General features: G+C 30.5%; 1 protein-coding gene across 1 annotated transcript; it reads right to left on the minus strand.

Moving 5' to 3' along the window:
- Nucleotides 1-76: 76 nt before the first annotated feature.
- Nucleotides 77-18,889, minus strand: LOC140050305 (sodium- and chloride-dependent glycine transporter 1-like). Its single transcript, XM_072095430.1, has 14 exons — nt 18,786-18,889; nt 16,492-16,635; nt 16,138-16,269; nt 14,821-15,079; nt 14,288-14,420; nt 12,501-12,635; nt 12,083-12,186; nt 11,531-11,655; nt 9,620-9,732; nt 3,836-3,979; nt 3,111-3,210; nt 2,804-2,904; nt 2,348-2,518; nt 77-1,769 (listed from the first exon to the last, which is right to left on the minus strand). The coding sequence occupies exons 2-14, from the start codon at nt 16,616-16,618 to the stop codon at nt 1,605-1,607; spliced, it is 1,809 nt and encodes a 602-aa protein (XP_071951531.1). The 5' UTR covers nt 16,619-16,635; nt 18,786-18,889; the 3' UTR covers nt 77-1,604.
- Between the last annotated feature and the right edge of the window lie 322 nt (nt 18,890-19,211).

A 19,211-nucleotide genomic window follows, 5' to 3' on the forward strand; every position in this document is an offset into this window, starting at 1 on the left:
GTCGTAATTGTAGAAAACTTATTATAATTATGAAAATTGTCTTAATAAGAATCCAGTAACAAAGAATGAAATATGAGAAACTAAAAATGTATCTTTACTGTGTATTTATTAAATAAATTCCCATCAAATCAACAAGTAAAACAAAAGTTAAACTAATTTTGCAAACTAGCCCTTATCTATAAATAGTCATTACTAATTAATAATTAAAATATATTAATTATATTTTTTTTCAATATAACCATTTATCAATGTACTAATTACAGATTTCGGCTTGGTTTCCATATTACCAACGCAACGACGTACGCGCAACTCAAGTGAGTTGACCAATCACAAGCTTGCGCAGTTCGGATAGAGCATCCATCGCGTTGGGATTGGTCTAGTGCATTTTACGTCCTTCCATTGGTTGAGTGGGAAACCAAGATTTAGCCTATAAATATTTACCAAAAGTGAAAACCTTTTCCATATAAAAAAGATAATTAACGTTTGCGATATATGTACATTATTTGCTTTGGTCAACTTTATAAAATTATATTATGGCCTAAAGAATATATAGAATGATTAGCCTACCAACTTTGCAACAATGGAAGACTATCAATAATCATTTACATTATGTAAGATAAAGGTTTGATTAATTATAATAACTCAATTCGTGTAACTAAAAAACAGGCACAGTACTGTATAGACGGAGAACTTTGTGTATACGATTGATACAGTACAACAAAGCTTCTTTTCTCTTTTTATTTTCACATTCAACTCACCAATTACTACAGGATGGTATGAACTCATTTCATCGTGCATTTGAGACTTAAGACTTAATGAGTTACAATTATGGCACTAGGTCACGATTGAACCAGAAAACGAAACCACATCTCCACTACGAGTTCCAGCCAACCACAACCCATACAATAATTCAACACGTTCGTTCATTTATAACTGCAGAGTGCATCTTGTTTTTCATGACGTCATGACTTATATTATTTTGACGAATTTTCACCAATAATAATAATAATATCCTGGATTTTTTTATTTTTTTTATACTATAAATACAATTTAGCCAAGTTTCAAGTTTATTGTTTCACCTCTAAGCGCTGAACATCATAACCCTAGTCATTTTGTGGATCAAACATGTATGGAAACATACTCCCATAATGCAGCTAGTAATCAGTGCAAAGTTGTGTCTTGATCTAACCGGGTTCCCAATGATACTCAAGAAGTAAAGGTGGATAGAAACATCAATTGCCCTGATATATAAAACCACTTATTGTACCACAATAATTATCATCATAATATTGGGTACATTTAACTTCTGTTTAACATACTTTCTTTTTATTGCAAGACAAAACAAACAGAAAACTTTAATAATTCAGGGACACAAAGTCAACTAAATCTATTAGTATTTTTGTTACATAATAAATATGATACAATTTTCAAGGTTAGCATCCAATATTCTATCTGGATGAATTAATTAAACACCATGAAAGAAAAATGATGAGAAGAAGCTTTTATAAAATAAGAGGAACCAGCAATTACTATAAAATATATGACTATCCATATAAAGACAAGATGATGATAAACTGTACATATTTTGTAATTCATTTTCAAATTTACACTTTGCTGTCTGTTGTTAATACAGGTGTGTATACAGGTGAACTATATGAGTTAACCTCTGGTACAAAGTCTGGGTTTAGTGGGGGGTAACCAGCACGCACACGGTCTTCATCCTTGGCAGGACCCCAGTCATGTGCAGGTTTCGATGCCATTACAACACGCTAAAAATAAAACCATTTTTTAGTAAAAAAATAGTTTGATAGAGCATATAGTCAATTCCTAGAGGTCTGCTTTAGAGGTCACATGATTTCTTAAAGCTTGTTTCCCACTTGGCTGTAATGCAATGTTGGTAAACTCACTTACATTGCGCCTATGTTATTGTGTCCTGTCAAAGTTTGTATCAATTAGCTTATGAATGTGTAATCTATGGTTGTGTTTAGACGTATTTACCTCATGAATATTCATGAACCAAGAGATTGCACACTAGTCATTTTGTAAAATGACAAGGGAACTTATATCCACCAGCTTAGAGGGCTAGGCAATGTAAAGCTCTGTCTACACTATCAGATGTGATGTGCCCATATATGGACATGATGATGTCATATCCCACCATATTTGGGCACTTTTTTGTCAAACTGGTTTGATAGTGTAGACCAAACCTAATGCTGTGTACTGTACTGTATGTGATGCATTGTTTTTAGTGTGTAGATGAGATATTGAGATGGTTGGCTTTCAGTTTGTTGTGAAAATTTAACAAAATATTAGGCAAGCAAGTATTAAGAAACAAGTGTTATTTTACCTCCCAGAAACTGTTTCCTTTTTGTTGATATGCAACTATGACGCCAACAACTGGGATGACAGCTACCGATACCAAAGCCAAGAACCATCCAAGGCCCTCAGCCCATGGAGGGAATGTATAGTCTCCATATACAGCAGGCGAGTAGAACACAAAGCTTAAGATTAAAATACCCTGAAAGAAATAATATATATATATATATAAACTTTATTTATTCATGAGACTGATGTACAGTACAACTCGTTCAATCAACATTGATTCAGTTCATGATATTACAAAATAATCCAACACCATATAAATATGAAAAAATGAAAGAAAACATATTGAAATTGAAAAGAAAAATTACAGCAGAATCCAAAACGAAACAGTGCACAGCAATTCACTTAATATTGGAGGACTGCTTGACAGAACTATAATTTACTCAGGTAGGCCTAGAATAATAATTTTGTTATAGCATACCATGGTTATTAGTGGAGTAACGAATTTCCAACAAATTTGCAGAGGCATCCATGGCATGTAACCGATCATAGCTGCTACATCATTTTTAAATCTATCCATTCCTGCAAACAAGAATTTGTACATAATTTAGATGGGTAACGTTTTATGAGCAATCCTTGGCATTTTTCTTCCATAACAGGAGAGGATATGTTATCACTGTATGAATGACGGCCAATATATTATGTTTCTGGTAATTCTGAAAACATCTGTAGGTGTCCCTTAATAGGAGTTCTATGGGAATAAAACAAATTATGAAATATAAACTTACCATAAAGCCAACAGATAATGTAGCACTCAAAGACACCAAGAACCATGGGAGAAACACCGGCTGAGTACCAGTCAAAGAGCGTCATTAGGTACACTCCACCCTAGAATTAGTTACAGAGAGATCAAAGTGTATTTATTTACAAACATATTTAACATGGATAACATTGTTCCTAAAACAAATGGTCCATGGACTATACAAATACTGGAAACCCAACACCGGACTTTCATTTTGTTGTTATCCATATATTAACCACACATTCAGAATATCACATTTCCGGAAAACCTATAGACATAATATTCGGGTGCATATGGTAGAGTAGTAATAATAAATAGTAATCAAGTAATTTACAAATATTATTTATTTATTTTAACTCTCCCCCATTAACCAAAAATAAAAGCACAAATATTACAAATATAAAAATAACTGAAATGGTGCTGTACTTATTTTTTTTTATACCATATTTTAATGAGGGTGATCCATCCAGCAATTGCTGATCATTAGGGACTCTCAGAGGTTCACAAGACAAACATATACACAAGATGCTCAACATAAACAAAGTCTTATTACAAGTCTTTGGGAGTGGAGTTGTAATTTTGTCCTTAGAAAAAATCCTAACATGTGACGGGACTCGAACCCAGGACCCTTGGAATGGTAGCCAAGCATCATAACCACCAAGCCACAACTCAACGTCTGAGTCAAATGTTGTACAAAATTTGCAAAATTACCTCCATAATGAACGGTATGCCAAGGAAAAACGAGATGACACAGGTTGCGAACGTGATCCTGTCTTTGTACCTCATAAATCTTCCGGGATAATGATATTCTAACTCATCAACAACTGACGTTATCACTGTCTCGAACATTACAAACTAGTAAGCACAAAAAGTAATCATTTCAATCTACAGTTTCTTACAAACTTCAATATAACTGATCTCTAAAATGTGTTTAATAAAGATGTCAATGAAAAGCAAAAAAACAAATTAAAAAAAACTTGATCAATGATCAAAAACATTACATGTTATAATATGTACTACTCTTAAATTTAAAAATATTCATTTATCATTTATTCTATATGGTCTTGTCTATAGATTGGGTACCATTTTGAAATTCGATTTTTCATCTTAATTGGCAATTTCAAATACAGTAGAACACTTCTTTTATGACACCCCTACTAAGGGCACACTTTATAAGAGTTAAAGAAATGAGGATAACCCCTATTTACAGGACACCCAATTAATAAGACACTTTGTTGGGTCTTGAAGGTGTCCTCTTATAGACAGTTCTACTGTATGCAGTTTATTTAATATTTTACACATTTATTTCTTAGCCAGAAAATTTGATTTGAAGCATCATTAATTTTAAGAATACGCAATACAATATATTTCATCTAAATATATTCCATGCTTTGAGGAAACCTTATAATTTAAAAGGATTTCCGCATCATTAGATGCTGTAATTCACAACATTCATAATAATCATGTCATATTCATGATTTTGAATATTGGTACATTTGGACTCATTCCAACAGACAAGACCATACTTTACACTTGTGTTTACTTTATTCTTGTTTACAATAAACCTATTTATATTTGTTATTAATTAACAGTCAACTTTGCCATCTGTCATAAACAGTAACAGTTTTAATGGAAAATTCTATTCTAAGAATTTTATGAGAAATATATCATCTATTAAAATTGGTAGTGTCATGAATATTTTTTTAATATTTTTTGTTATAACAATTACTGAAAATGACAGATTTTGCAGAAGACTGATTCAGCACACCAACATTTTCTCTTCATTCTTTTCTTTCTTCATCATTTCTTCCCTTTTCATTTACCCCTCCCTCTCTCTTCAACAGCAGATTCACTTTCTTACAACTAAAATTAGTTGAATTAATATTGTAAAAATAATATGTATATATGTTATATGTAGTATAACCATAATCTGGTATAAATTCGAGCTGATAAAATAAGTACTGTACATGGTATATGTATATTTCTGGTCTTCTCCTATTTTAATATTTTAATTGAATCAATGCCTAAAATCAAATCCGGTGAATTTTAAGATACACTGCCAACAAATTCCCTGAAAACAATTTGAATTTCTCACACAAAAGACCACCAGAAGTCCATTTTCAACCAAACTAGATATAAAAATATCTGATTTGGTTGATTTTACAGATAATTCAAGACTTCAATTTAGGGATAATGTCAAATTATTCTAGTACTGCAGTTACTGCAGTAACTATTGAAATCACTGAAACAATGATTTTAGTTTATTTAAATGTAGAAGTAATATATGAGGAAAAGTCACTGTAATAGTGATTACAGAAAAATCTTGCTGAACAATTGCATAAACAGACAGGTTAGAGTAGAATTAGGTAAAGAAAATGTATATACTGCAGTAACAGCAGTATAATAATTTTGACATGTTCCCTTACTGTATATATGATGAATTCAAATTGTATCAGGTCAAATTTTAGGCTTAAAATAAGGTGCAACAAAAGGGTAAAATTGTCAGAAAAACAAATAGGATATATTTTCCAAATGACCAGAAAAATAATATGCATGTTAATGAAATTTAAAAACAGCTTTTCATGCCTTAAAAAACAATGAAAACAAACACTATTAATACTAATTTACTGTTGATAAGTACCGTCACCTGTTAGGGTGTTAGACTGCGAGAAACGTTCAGTACACATGCCTCGTTGTTTGCACCCGCAGAGTCTTGTAGAAGAAAACAAAGTTAAAGAAAAAACAATAGTATCCTAAAACAATCAATAACATACTTAAACTATGGAAAAAATATCCATTTTATTTGTTTGATGAAGAAAAACAAAAGCAAGCTAGAAACATGCAGTTTTAATTAATGATATACACTTTGACAGAGTCTGGTTATATTATATATTTTATTCAAAGTACTAATACCATGTATTATAGAATATCCATCCATAGGATGAAAAAAATCACAAAGATCTTTGACAAAAGATACATTGTCCCCATAAAAAACATTGTTGTTGAATAGGCCATTTTAATTATTCACTTTTACCGATATTGGAAGAAAAAAAATTTACCCAATAAAACATAATTTAAGGAGACAAATTGAAGCCCATAGTTGTTCTAAACATCTTTTTTTTTATAAATTTATTTTATAAAATCATTATTTTGGGTATTTTTTTTTATAAAAGTGAATAAAATAAATAAAACTAAAAAATGCCCAATTCATCTTAATTGTTCATGTTTTTGGGGACAATATATCTTTGAAAACAGATAACATGACACTTTCTTATTGCCAACAGACATAATGATGGTCATACGCTTCAGTGATTTCATAATCCGCAAGAAAAAAAAAATTTACCGGAACAAAAACAATGATTTTTATCTTAATTAAATTTTAATGTTATTTGGTAAACATTGCAAAAATTACGTTGGAAATCACTTTAGTCGACTACAACGCATTATTGGTAATGGAACAGTATCATGTGATGTCATAGCCTTTATTAACTCTATTTGTACTTTTGATGAAAGTTAAGTATTAATTCTATGAGTTTAATAACATGCGCTAAAACCAGGTTAGAAAATGTCTTGCCTTTAAGACGTAATGATGATTTTATAGAAACAGGAATTACCCAATAACGATTAATGAGAAGAATAAATTCATTTTGTATTTATTTACACAATATAAACCTTTTCTAGTTATATGTTTATATTGAATAATCAATATGGTATTACTACATTGACATTTTGAAATATAATACAGTAGTAGAAAGCTCTTGTTTAAGAATTTTTGTCCGAAAAGAAAACTTTTCTTAATATATACAATCTTTTTTATTTTGTCTAAATGTGACCTGATCTCAAACAGTAAAAAAGTATTGTATTCATAAGCATTTTTTTGACCTGGTTAATTCTTCAAGCGTTCTCTACTGTATAATACTTTTATAGATATCTAATTTCGATACAATCAAAAACACCGTCAAATCTTAAAACTGCATATTCTAGCTTTCATTTTCCATTTGTGTTTCTTCATTATTTGTTATAAATGGAAAATACATTCACATATTATTTACATCTTTAATGAAACAGATATATTTAAAGTATCCATATTATTATGTAAAAGCACGCAATAGTACCAAAATGATACAAAGGGGAAATACCCATCTTTTTACCAACTAGATCGTATTTTTTTCTTTTAGGAATCATGTCAAATTATTACACTGCAGTTACTGTAGTGACAACATTATTTTACTGCAGAAAAGTGTGATTTTTATTTGCATCAATGGATATTAGTTTATGAGGAAGTTAAACAGTGTGTACGATTAACCCAAACAAGTTGCCAATTGCATTAAAAGGGTAAAGAGTAAAGAAAAATTAGTTACTGCAGTAACTGCAGTAGAACATTTTTGACATGGTTCCTTTAACCTTTTACCACAAACATATCACATGGTGTCATCAACAACATCATTCCAATACTCATTCACATTTTTCAAATTCATCAAAATAAAAAAACCGCTATCTCTCCACATGCCATCCACATGAAGTCTTGTGATTAGGTTTTCATCTTTGCATTATTAAGTAGTTGAATGTTTAGATGTCTGATGTCATGTATGTATAGAAACTATTAAATGTTCTATTTATTTATTTATTCATTCATCAATATAAATTCAATTTCAATGAAATGATTAATGTCAAAAGGGTGAAATAACACTAAAAGAAGAATCTTAAATATTTATTTAAAAGTATTGTCAACATTTTATTTTTGTGCTCAAAATGGATTGCACTTTTAGTAAGATTAGAATTAAATGAATTGGAAAATATTTTTAGGTCAACACAATCAATGAATTAAGTTCCAAATTGTTTTGACAAAACAGGATGTCACAGGCTTCAATTCCTATTGGGGACAGTCTTAAGGAAACAAACCTCAAATTTAGCCTGAAGTAAAAATATCGGACCTACTGGCCTAAAATTAATCATATCTGGACTTGTGCACATACAGTACTGTATTTATATTACTGTATTTTACAGTCTAGAACTAAAGTAATTGTATTTGGTTATTGACCAAGAGGAATTATAAAATCACTCAATATAAGTAATGCGAGTGAGTGGCCGAGCGGTTAAGACAGTGGAACCGTAATTACATAGCCATAACATCAGCAGGGGTTCGAGGCTCACTCACTCCATGGTTCTGGTGGTAGAACGAGTCTTCTCGGATAAGGACTATAAAAAGTAGGTCCAGTGTACACATCTAGCTCGTGTGCACTTTAAAGAACCTAGTACATCTTTCGAGAAGAGTAGGGGGTTACCCCGGTGTATTAGTACATCACAACCACTGATCACCAACTGGGCCCTCTGGGAGACCAGTCTTTGACTGAAGAGGTTACCCAGTATAAATATAAATTTCAATTCAATTCAAATGCGCACAGCCAGGAATTGAATTGGTCTATAGAAATTTTGCAAGAATATCTGTGAGGAGCAATTAAATATAATTATTGTTATATATACATTTTATATTATAACTATTATATTGTAGGTTTTTAGTCTTTAAGATTACCAGATATCGAAATAATCTATTTACATTTGAGTGGTTCACATTAATAATGTATGTGCACAGGAATTATTTTGCAAGACCATCAGAGTGTGACTGACATCTTGAATTGAATGAATACAGCTGTATATCAAGAACCATCAGACTTTCAGAAACATGATTGAAATGATGTGTTCAAATGTTTGTCATGACAAAGGGGTCAAGCAAAGATGACCTTGAATGACTTGATTATGATTTATGTGATAATAATAATAATAATTCAATGAGTTTCCTTTTCAACCATAACCTTCACAATAAAATTAAATTCTCACAACTTTTAAAAAGCGATCTTCGTTGTAAACTTCAACCAACATTTCACCATCATTTAATACAGTATTAACTCTCTATATTTATTATCAGTGTTTGTGATAAAATCATTTGATTACATTTTATTTTCAAATAATTTTCAAATAGAAATATTAAGATTACCGTGAAATTGATCAGTGGACAATCTGGCGCAAATAAAATCTCTTGATTATACAAAGTACAATAAGGTTACTTTCACATCACAGACTATACCATGATTAATTTAAAACATTTTTTGGCAGCATAATAGTACAGTATTTATATAGATTTATGCCACTGTAAATCAAATTTTCAATCCAATAATGTCACTACAGTACTTTAGTTTTCAATAAAATGTCAAATTTTCAATCCAATAATGTCACTACTTTAGTTTTCAATCAAATGTCAAATTTTCAATGAAATGTCACTATAATTTTCAATTAAATTTGACTAATTTTCAATCAAGTGGCAATAAATTTCAATCAAATGGCAATAAATTTCAATCAAATGTCACTATAATTTTCAATCAAATTTGACTAATTTTCAATCAAATGCCAAAATTTAATTTATGATGTTAATCATCAACTCAATCTACTTTCCATTTTAATTGAATAAGATTCAAGAGATTAAAAACCACAACTTACCTCACTATCAAGACCAACAATGAAAAGCATGAAGAAAAATAAAAATGCCCACAACTGAGGGCAAGGCATCAATGAAACTGCCTCCGGGTAGACGATAAAAGCGAGGCCAGGTCCTATTACAATGCAAGAAATAACAACAGAAATCAACTAAAATACAGTATGTCTAAAAAGCACAATGTATTAGAAAATCTAGAAAACAGTGTATAAAAATAAAATCTACTCGAGGCCAAACAGACAATGGTAAATAAAAGTAAAGATATTGCAAAACTTTACCAGTTTAGTTTGATGTAAATTATTTAGATTAAAATAGGTGTCTAAGTAGGGTACAGGTACTTTATCACACAAATTCATAATCCAATCTACATGGTAAATGGATGGGTACAGGTACTTTATGGTTATAATAACTTCATCCATTTACCATGTAGATTGGATTATGAATTTGTGTGATAAAGTTATTATAACCATGTGACTATGTGGCGTCGGTTTATTTAAATTTTTTTTTTTTTTTAAATACTAATAATTTATTTATACACTTGTAATTTGTTCTTGACCTATGGAGAAATTTGTACTCTGTATTCTTTTTTCCGAAATGAAAGATGAAATGAAATTATACATTATTTGTTTACAAATTTCATTGCTAAATGCCCAGGTTGTACTAATAAAACTAAAAGTTTTCATAAAATCCAGTATGATCTTGAATTTATTCAAAAAATTATTAACATCTTCATTTTTGGCAATGAATTATAAAACCTAATAATAAATGTCAAAATTAATATTATAAATTGGATGATATTTTAACCTTAATGTTCGAGAATATTGGCACAGAAATTATGATTTTTTTTTTCTGGTTTACTGTTTACTGTGGGCCGAGCATGGAGGTATTAATTTTATACTCTGGACAAGTGAAATTGGGTTTTATTTTTCACATTTTTTTTTACTGTAGGCACACAAATTGTATGTTGTGATAAAGTTTAGAAAAAGCATAAATTGAATTTCTTTTTTTTTTCTTTGAACAAATAAAATCCTTATAACTATCATTTTATATACCCATATTAATCAAATATTTTGTTGTTAAAGATGTACAGTATTGTCCCCACAAACCAAAAAAAAATGAAGGTTATTAAAATCAGACTTTGAATAGGCCACATTGCAGTTTTAATAGTTTAAAAGTTATTTACTTCCGTAGAAAAAAAGACAGAACTAAAATAATGATTTCATCAATATTCAAACATCAATAGGATCGTTCAAAAATATTGGCAAGATCGCATGTTATCAGTAATGATTCGACATAGACTACCAACAGCTTGTCTATCAATTTATTATAACAGTAGGCCTACCTACCATGGCAATTATGCAAATGTTATGCAAATGATAAGTCATAAGAACAAGTTAAGGGTAGTGTCGACAACTTGAATGTTTTGGTACTTAGTTAAATAGGTTTATAATTATGTATGTCAAGATTGATTTATTTGTAATCTAACATGTGAAAGTTCTGTTAATATTGCACAAAGCCTGAATACCATGTTTTTTATTATTTTATTGCATTTTAATCAAAGCACATGCTGATAATTTCCTCCTTTTCCTCATACAACAATTGAACAATTTATAACGACACACACTTTACATCTTGCATGGGTAAAAACAATTTTGGTCGGGTTTTATAAATTTTGTTTTTAATTTTATGTTGTTAAAATTAAAGATGTATTGAAATATGAAGATTATTTAAATTGTTTAGATCCAATTCTTAGTTAAAATGGCATATGCAACAAAAACAATTTTAACAATTACTTTTCAAGGAGACAATACATCTTTATCTTTCATTTCAGTTTCTACTAAATAATTCATAGTTAGAAAAGAGGTGAGTGGGGCTTAGCTATGTTTTGAATTTATGAGAGCATAAGAAATATATACCTGATTCAACTACTTTCTCAACTGGTACCCCAGCGTCCTGAGCCATGAAACCTAGAATTGAGAATACGACAAAGCCTGAGAAGAGACTAGTACAGCATCCACTAATAACAATGTTGATTCCGCTCCTAAAAAAAGAATGAAAACAGATAATAACAATGATTAATCAGATTAATTAATGATTGGTCAGAATGTAGCTTGAAAAAGAGAATCACATGTATAATACAATGGTAAATATGGTTGTTTTATATGAAACTGGAGAAAAAATGACAATTAGACTGTTTAACAACTCAACAGTTCTTTAGTGGCGGATCCAGCATTATAGACTAGGGGGGCTAAATATTTATTAAAAGATAAAAACGATCTGTCAGGTTGCAGAAAAATAAAAATAGTAATTATTTTGTTTTAAAAAGTTAAATTTTAGGGGGGTGGGGAGGGGGTGGTTGGTATAATGCCTGTTTGGTATAATGCAAACTTTGGTAATGGTAATTAATACTGAGGCATAATATTGAAATTTCATAGTTTGCAAAAAAAGACTGTTAAAAGATAACTTACCTAAGGATGTCTTTGTTAAACTTATTGTAACTTGCCAAAGTCAACATTCCACCCCACGCCGCGGCAAAAGAATAAAATACTTGGTTAGCAGCGGCGCGCCATACCTACAGTACAAGAAAAAAATCATTATTCAAATTAATATTTTTGTTTTTTTTGTACTTATTTTACAAGATTAAATTATAGTCTTAAACATATAAATGGTAATTTTTCTGGCTGTTTTACTTTGTTTTGATTTAGCTTTTCGCTTTTTTTTTGTTTCTCTATTGAGATCCAGCCACTGATACCCACAGCATTGTCATTTTCCAGTAATTTGCCTTTGAATTTATATATAAATTAAATATGGCCACAAAAGTTTTAAAAAAATACTTAATATAATAAAATTAATAATAAAATAATTGAAATTATTGTTGTTGTTTACCTTTAAATCTCCGAGTTTAGCAAAATCAGGTTTGATGAAGAAAATGATTCCATCAATAGCGCCTGGAAGTGTAACACCGCGGATGAACAGGATGAAAAGCAACACAAATGGAAAAGTAGCAGTGAAATAAACAACCTTTAAAATAAATATCATTAAATTTAATTGAATACACACTTCGACAGTAAAGTGACAATGCCTTTAATAAAAAATACTTTAAAAAACAGGGGCAGATCCAGGATTTTAAAACAAATAAATAATATTAATAGTATAGATATATATTTCTATAATATTGATATCAAAATTAGTTATGAAGTGAATTTTAACTGTCAAAAAGAGGGAGGAGGGCAACCACATGGATCCACCAATAAAAAATATGCATAAATACTACATTTTTCCCTTTTTTAGATTTTAGTATCTGTATTGTTTACACAATTTTCATTTAAAAAAAAAATAATCTGTATTCAATTAGTTTTACAATTCTCATTTCATGAATTGATTGAATAGGCATACTATTACTACATTTAAAAAAAGACAAAGAACTTTAAATATTGTAAATAGCCAATCAATACATTTTAACACCAGATATACACAATCCTGTAATCAAATTAAACTAAATCATATTCAAAAAAATCATCTGCTTTTGTTCACACTATTTCAATGAATACTTGATACAATGGTTATTATTCTGTTCAGTGTGATCACAAATCCACTATGTCCATATCATAAACAACAACTATAAAACCATTATTTCATTCTGTGTCGATGGAAAACCACACCACAGCTATTGTGCTGTAAATTACAATTTTCACATAATTTTAGATTATTTAATTAATTAATTAATTCTTAATTTTCACAACAATAATTGAAATTGGATAATAATTAAATTATTGCATAATTTTGTTGTGAACAATATTTTTAAGAAAAATTAGCAGATGATGTTTTATATGTTGGATTGACAATGCAACTGTTTGGTGTCATTTTTAATTCAATTTTTTGTACTCAATCTCAGCATATTTATAATGTTCAGAACAAATTCATTAGATTCCTTACTCGCACTTGTCCTAATTATAATGTTTCTCTTATTTCTCTTGAAAATCGTAGAGTTGTTTTTGATATGGTTTTTTTATACAACTCATTCAATTCTGTTTATGATTGTCCTCTTGTTGCTTTGTTTAAGTTCAATATACCAACTCGCAGCAAGTGTTTGCTTCACGTTCCTTGTGGTCGTGTTGAATGCACAAAACAAGGTATTTTTCAGCGGTTACCTAACACTTAATAGGTTACTTGTTTGGATATTGATTTATTTTATGATAGTTTAAATGTATTTAAGGGTAAAATTGTTAAATCTCTTTAATGTTGTCTTCTTTGTTTATGTTTTTGTTGTTTATTTGAATACATTTTATAGTTTATTAAGTTTAGATTCAACCTGTTAGTGGCGGTTTCATCGCTGTTGGTTGACAACTGAATAAAATAAATAAATGGACATATTTTTTTTACAGAATCCTTTATTCGAGTGTGAATAAAAACTTGATTAATTTCTTTAGATAGGAATTAGTTGCTGATTCTGTGTACATAAATGAAATGTAACAACTATAAACCAAAGGAATACTATTCTACAATAAGAGACATCAAGGATTTCAAAAGACAACCATTTACAGTTATTTGGCATTATTTCTACATAGCTACTAGATTAACATATAAAACCCAGATTACTACTCTATTGAGTATTCTCAAAGAATTAGGTTCACAATTATTTGTATTTGAATTGAATGACTCGGTGGTATTACCTTTCCAGAAGAATGAATTCCTCTGATCAAGCAGAGATAGACAACAACCCAAGCGATAAAGAGACAAAGCAACAGTTCCAATCGTACACTACCAAGATCATGTAGTCCGTCGCTGATTCCCAACACTTTATGCCTATAAAGAAAACAAATCTTGAATTATTTTTTTTTACACTGTACACAGTTTTACTAATGTAGCTGACATGCAATTACTTAATAATGCTTTGAAATATTTTATATTGAAAGGACGGAATGCTTTACAATGATATGTTTTACATTGGCTTGCAGCCAATTCCATTTTGGCGCCAACCAGACAATTCATTCCCAGGCAAGTATAAAATACCTTTTTTAAAAGTATTATTATTATTAAATATCCTAAATAAATCTCATACAATCAAACTATAATAACCACAGCAAAGCTCTGTTTACACTATCAAACTTATGTGATAAAAAAATGTGATGTGCCCATGGACACGATGATGTCATATCACTACCATAATGTGGGCATCACTACCATATTTAGGCATCAAACGTACGAAAAAAATTCTTCACTCGCTCGGACAACTTTCGGTGCCATTGTTGTTGCTTCGGTTATCGGAGCATCGGTGACGTTCGTTACATTTGCTAGCAATTCTTTAATAGAACCACATTGATCCGTATTCCATGTGTTATTGCATCCAATCCACGGCAGCGTTTTCCACATTGACGCGTACATGTAGTAGATAGTCCACGTTATGATGAGGATGTAATAGAGGGAACAGAGCGCACAAATCAGCGTGATTGCGTAACCAACACCTAAAATTAAATTATCGTTTATTTACTGTAGTAGATCATAGACATTTAGACAACATATTTAAATATTCCCTTAGTTAGTTAGTTGGATTCATATATCATTCATTTTTTATTTTTTTATTTTTTAATATTTTTGGGTTTTTAAGAGATCATTAGTGAGATTTTAAATTTAACTGACTTTTTATTATTACAGTATTATAATTTTACATTTTTAAATATAGGTTGTTACTTATTATAATCAAATCCAACACAAATCCATAATTAACACACATAGGATTATCTGATATTTTCAAATATTATTACAAAAACAGACAAGATTCGTACCATCACTTTTTAAAATTTTCTCTACTTTATTCATAAATATACATTTTGTTTATACTTGGTCCATGTATACACAGTATATGTAAATCATTAATTTCATACTTTAAATATTTTTCTTTGTTGTAAATAATTTTCTGATACTTGTAATTTCCCAACAATCTATAAAGTACGTACTGTAAACACAAAGCATTTTGCATGTGGAGAATATAAGTCATTGACCTTTTAATATGCTTGCACAAACCAACACATTACGATGATTGGCAAATAAAATCAGAATTTTAAACTGGGTCAGCGTTGGGGGTTAACAATCTAGATTGAAGATGGCCACAAACTACAGACAGTACATTAATAAAGGAAATAATAAGTAATAACAATAAACGTGGGTCCAGGATTTTGAAACCTTTTAAAACAGATGGGAATGAATTAAAAGCAAACCCTTTGTATTAACAAATTTGTCAGGAATAACGCCACCAGATGTTTGTTGTTCTCATAAGAATTTACCTCCCAATTAAGTATCATTATTTAAAGACAATCAAAATCTTAGAAAGGCAATGTGCTTAATGTTTCCAAACAATCTGCTCTTTGATAGCTTCCTGAAAATCATTTAAACACCCAATAGATATACACTTGACAACATGTGTTTAAACCATCAATGATAAGTATCGAGATGATAACATTATTAACATTAATGTAATTCATTCTCAGTGCACACAGGTCAAATGTCAAATATGTGAACATACCTTTAAATAGAGGACTAATCTTCCAGGCAGATATAATACCCAGGCTTGTGAACTGTCCCAGCGACAATTCTAATTGGACCAGTGGCAAGCCTGCGAGGATTACCATGGTTACATAAGGAATTAAGAAGGCACCTAAATAAAAAAAAAAACAATAGAAAGTTTAACAAATAAAATAACCTACATTGTGAATTTCACATTCAAATAACAAAACCTCTTTTTTTTAAATTTCATCTTCAATATAGGCCATTCAGTCTTCTTTTCCAGTAAATAACTCAATCATTATCAGTAAGTAGCTCATCTCTAGTAGGCCTATGTGTAAGCATCATCAGTATATTATTGCACAGTTTAACATACCTCCTCCATTGATGTAACAAAGGTATGGAAATCTCCACACATTTCCGAGCCCAATGAAATAACCAAGAGCTGATAAGAAAAAGTCCAACTTCCCTGACCAGGATTGTCGTTCACTATCATTACCCATGTTTGTTTAAAAATTACCTTACAAATATAAAAAAACAATTATTAAGATTAATTGTCCCACCAGAATATGAGTTTCTTCTTTTTTTTTACAATTTTTTAAATGCTATACCTACTGTTGCATTTCATTTTGACCAAAACATTTATGATAAAAAAGCCAAATAACTGAAAAGTTAATCGGAAGCCCATAAACCACTTATTTTGTCTCTTTGAAAAATTGTAAAATTAAGTGCTAGTATCTTAACTTTTGCGTTGTATTTATTTTTTCAGTTCTACCAATAGAATATAATTTTTTAAATATAATAATACATAAATTATAAACATCATTATAATTAAATAGCTTTTTACTAAATGCCGAAAAGGTCAGGTTTAAACGTTTTATTTATTTATTTTATTTATTTTATTTTATTCAATTTTCAGGCACAACAATACATGACAATACAGCGGTGCAGCACCCTGGGGATTGCCATGAGTGCAAAGCCTTCTGGACGTTAATATATTTAATTTTTTGGAAGAATATTGTGTACCGCAAACCCGACTAATTATTATGATAATGTACACAAATGGTGGCCTGCCTAAAAGTTGCAGGTAGACTTGACGATAAACTGTAGGCAGAATAAACACAAAAACGGGTTTTAACGTTTCTGTTTTGTGGTATAACCGCCTTCTGCCATATTCCCTTTAATTGGAAATGCTGCATTGTGTGTACCGCGGACCAGTGAGAATGAACACTACACACGGCTATGGCTTGCCTAAAAGTTGCTGGTATAGCAAGACCTGTTTAATAAATGTCTATATAAAACCATAAGAGTGATTGCCGCAACTGTTATTTAAAACAAAAAATAGTCTGGGTTTTTGGTTGAATTTAACCATTTATTTTGTCTTTTTCTAAGTGAAAACATCACTTTTTTCCTTGTTCTTTTTTCTAAGGAAAGTGATTAACTTTATTAAAACTACAAAATAACCTATTCAAAGTCTAATATAATTAATAGCAAATGAAGTTGTGATAGAATAAATGGGCAGACATATATAGTAGGCTTCATTGAACGTCAATACGGGTCTTTCACATAATACAATCTGCACAATTGAAACATTCCAACACTATTCAGAATTGGATTTGGTACTTTTACGTTATGTTTGATAAAAAGGGCTTTCTTTGTTCTTTGTTTGTCTTTTAATGCCCTTAGATTTTATGTTAAAAGAAAATAGCTATGTATAGTTTTTCAAAATTATAAGCAGCTATTTTCTTTTAACATAAAAGCTAAAGCCATCCAAATACAATAAAAAGTACAAGCCCTTTTTTTTGATCAAACAAAAGTACCAAATCCATTTCTAAATTTGGTATGGAATTATTTTCAAAGAGAAAAAGAGGCCTTTCTTATTTTGTTCACTATGGTTTACTGATTTCCAAAACAGTAGGCGGCTATTTTATTTTTGTGACTTTGAAAAGGCCAACCACAAAGCATGCTGATGGAAATTTCCAGTATCATATAAAGTATTTAAAGAGCACAAATCATAATGGCAATATCATAATATTCAACATAATAAAACATTATTATTATTATTAGTGTAGGAGGTTGTTGTTCACTATTTACTGGTAGGCCTTATTACTAGTATAAAAACAAACTTTATGGTTTATGATTAATATATTGTTGCCAATAACTGTATATATTACAAAACCTCTATAATTGAAAATTAATTCATTGGGAAATACATCAAAATAAATCTAGCTCAGATATTTGAACATTTTATGAACATTGGGTCAGCAATTCCCTGTTTATGTTCCATCTGTCAACAATCAGCACAGTAAATGTTTAGTCGCCATGCAAATGGGTTTTTCCATGACGCTGCAGGTCATTAAATATTCTCAACATACATTAAATAAACACAGACGTGTGTAATGCATCATAAAAACATAATAAATACATGTATTTACATTTAATAGGTTAGGTCTACAGAGCATGTCATGTAAGCTAACATGTTAAAACCAAAAGTAAACGTGCGTCATCCACACCCATACCAGCCATTCATTGTATAAGGCCTCCCTATCTACGCTTAATTACGGCCAAAATGTGAAAAGGCAAACTACTTCGCCTGCTTTATGATCATATCATATTGGATATGGGGTTTTATCTGATGATAATCCATAAGAACAACAATAGTGTACTCACCCTGTAAAATGTACGGCACTCGACTGTTTTGGTTTTTCTTTCTGAAGGACCTGCCAAATGAATGAATACAATCTCAGATAAGATCAAAGTGCATACGCTACTACTAATACTATAGTACCCGCCCTCAATTGGTAAAACGTGATTGGCTGAAGCTATTTAAGTCAAGGATATGCACCGCCTTTTCCTCACTTCAATCAGTGACATAATCCTCGATGATTTGCTCCGCCCAGCAGGGTTGATAATCAGCTGGGGGCCACGACGTACAAATTATCAGAGAGCGCGGTAGATAGAAAATACTTTGTACGTAGACGCGCGTATATTACCCGCACATTAAGAGGCGCGCGCGTACTTACGTGGCGGTTACTAGCGGCGACTATCTCTCTATGGTAATTACGCACGCTCTTGTGTTACGGGCAACGAACGTTA

This window comes from Antedon mediterranea, chromosome 5 (genome assembly GCF_964355755.1).
Source record: "Antedon mediterranea chromosome 5, ecAntMedi1.1, whole genome shotgun sequence".
In the NCBI taxonomy this organism is placed as follows: domain Eukaryota; kingdom Metazoa; phylum Echinodermata; class Crinoidea; order Comatulida; family Antedonidae; genus Antedon; species Antedon mediterranea.

Excerpts from the sequence above, each read along its gene's own strand:
- LOC140050305 (XM_072095430.1), bottom strand. The coding sequence starts at position 16,618 with ATGGGTAATGATAGTGAACGACAATCCTGGTCAGGGAAGTTGGACTTT. Across the intron at positions 3,980-9,619 it reads TTGTTGGTCTTGATAGTGAG|TTTGTAATGTTCGAGACAGT; the intron begins GTAAGTTGTGGT and ends TGTGCTTACTAG. Across the intron at positions 1,770-2,347 it reads AAGGAAACAGTTTCTGGGAG|CGTGTTGTAATGGCATCGAA; the intron begins GTAAAATAACAC and ends TTTTATTTTTAG.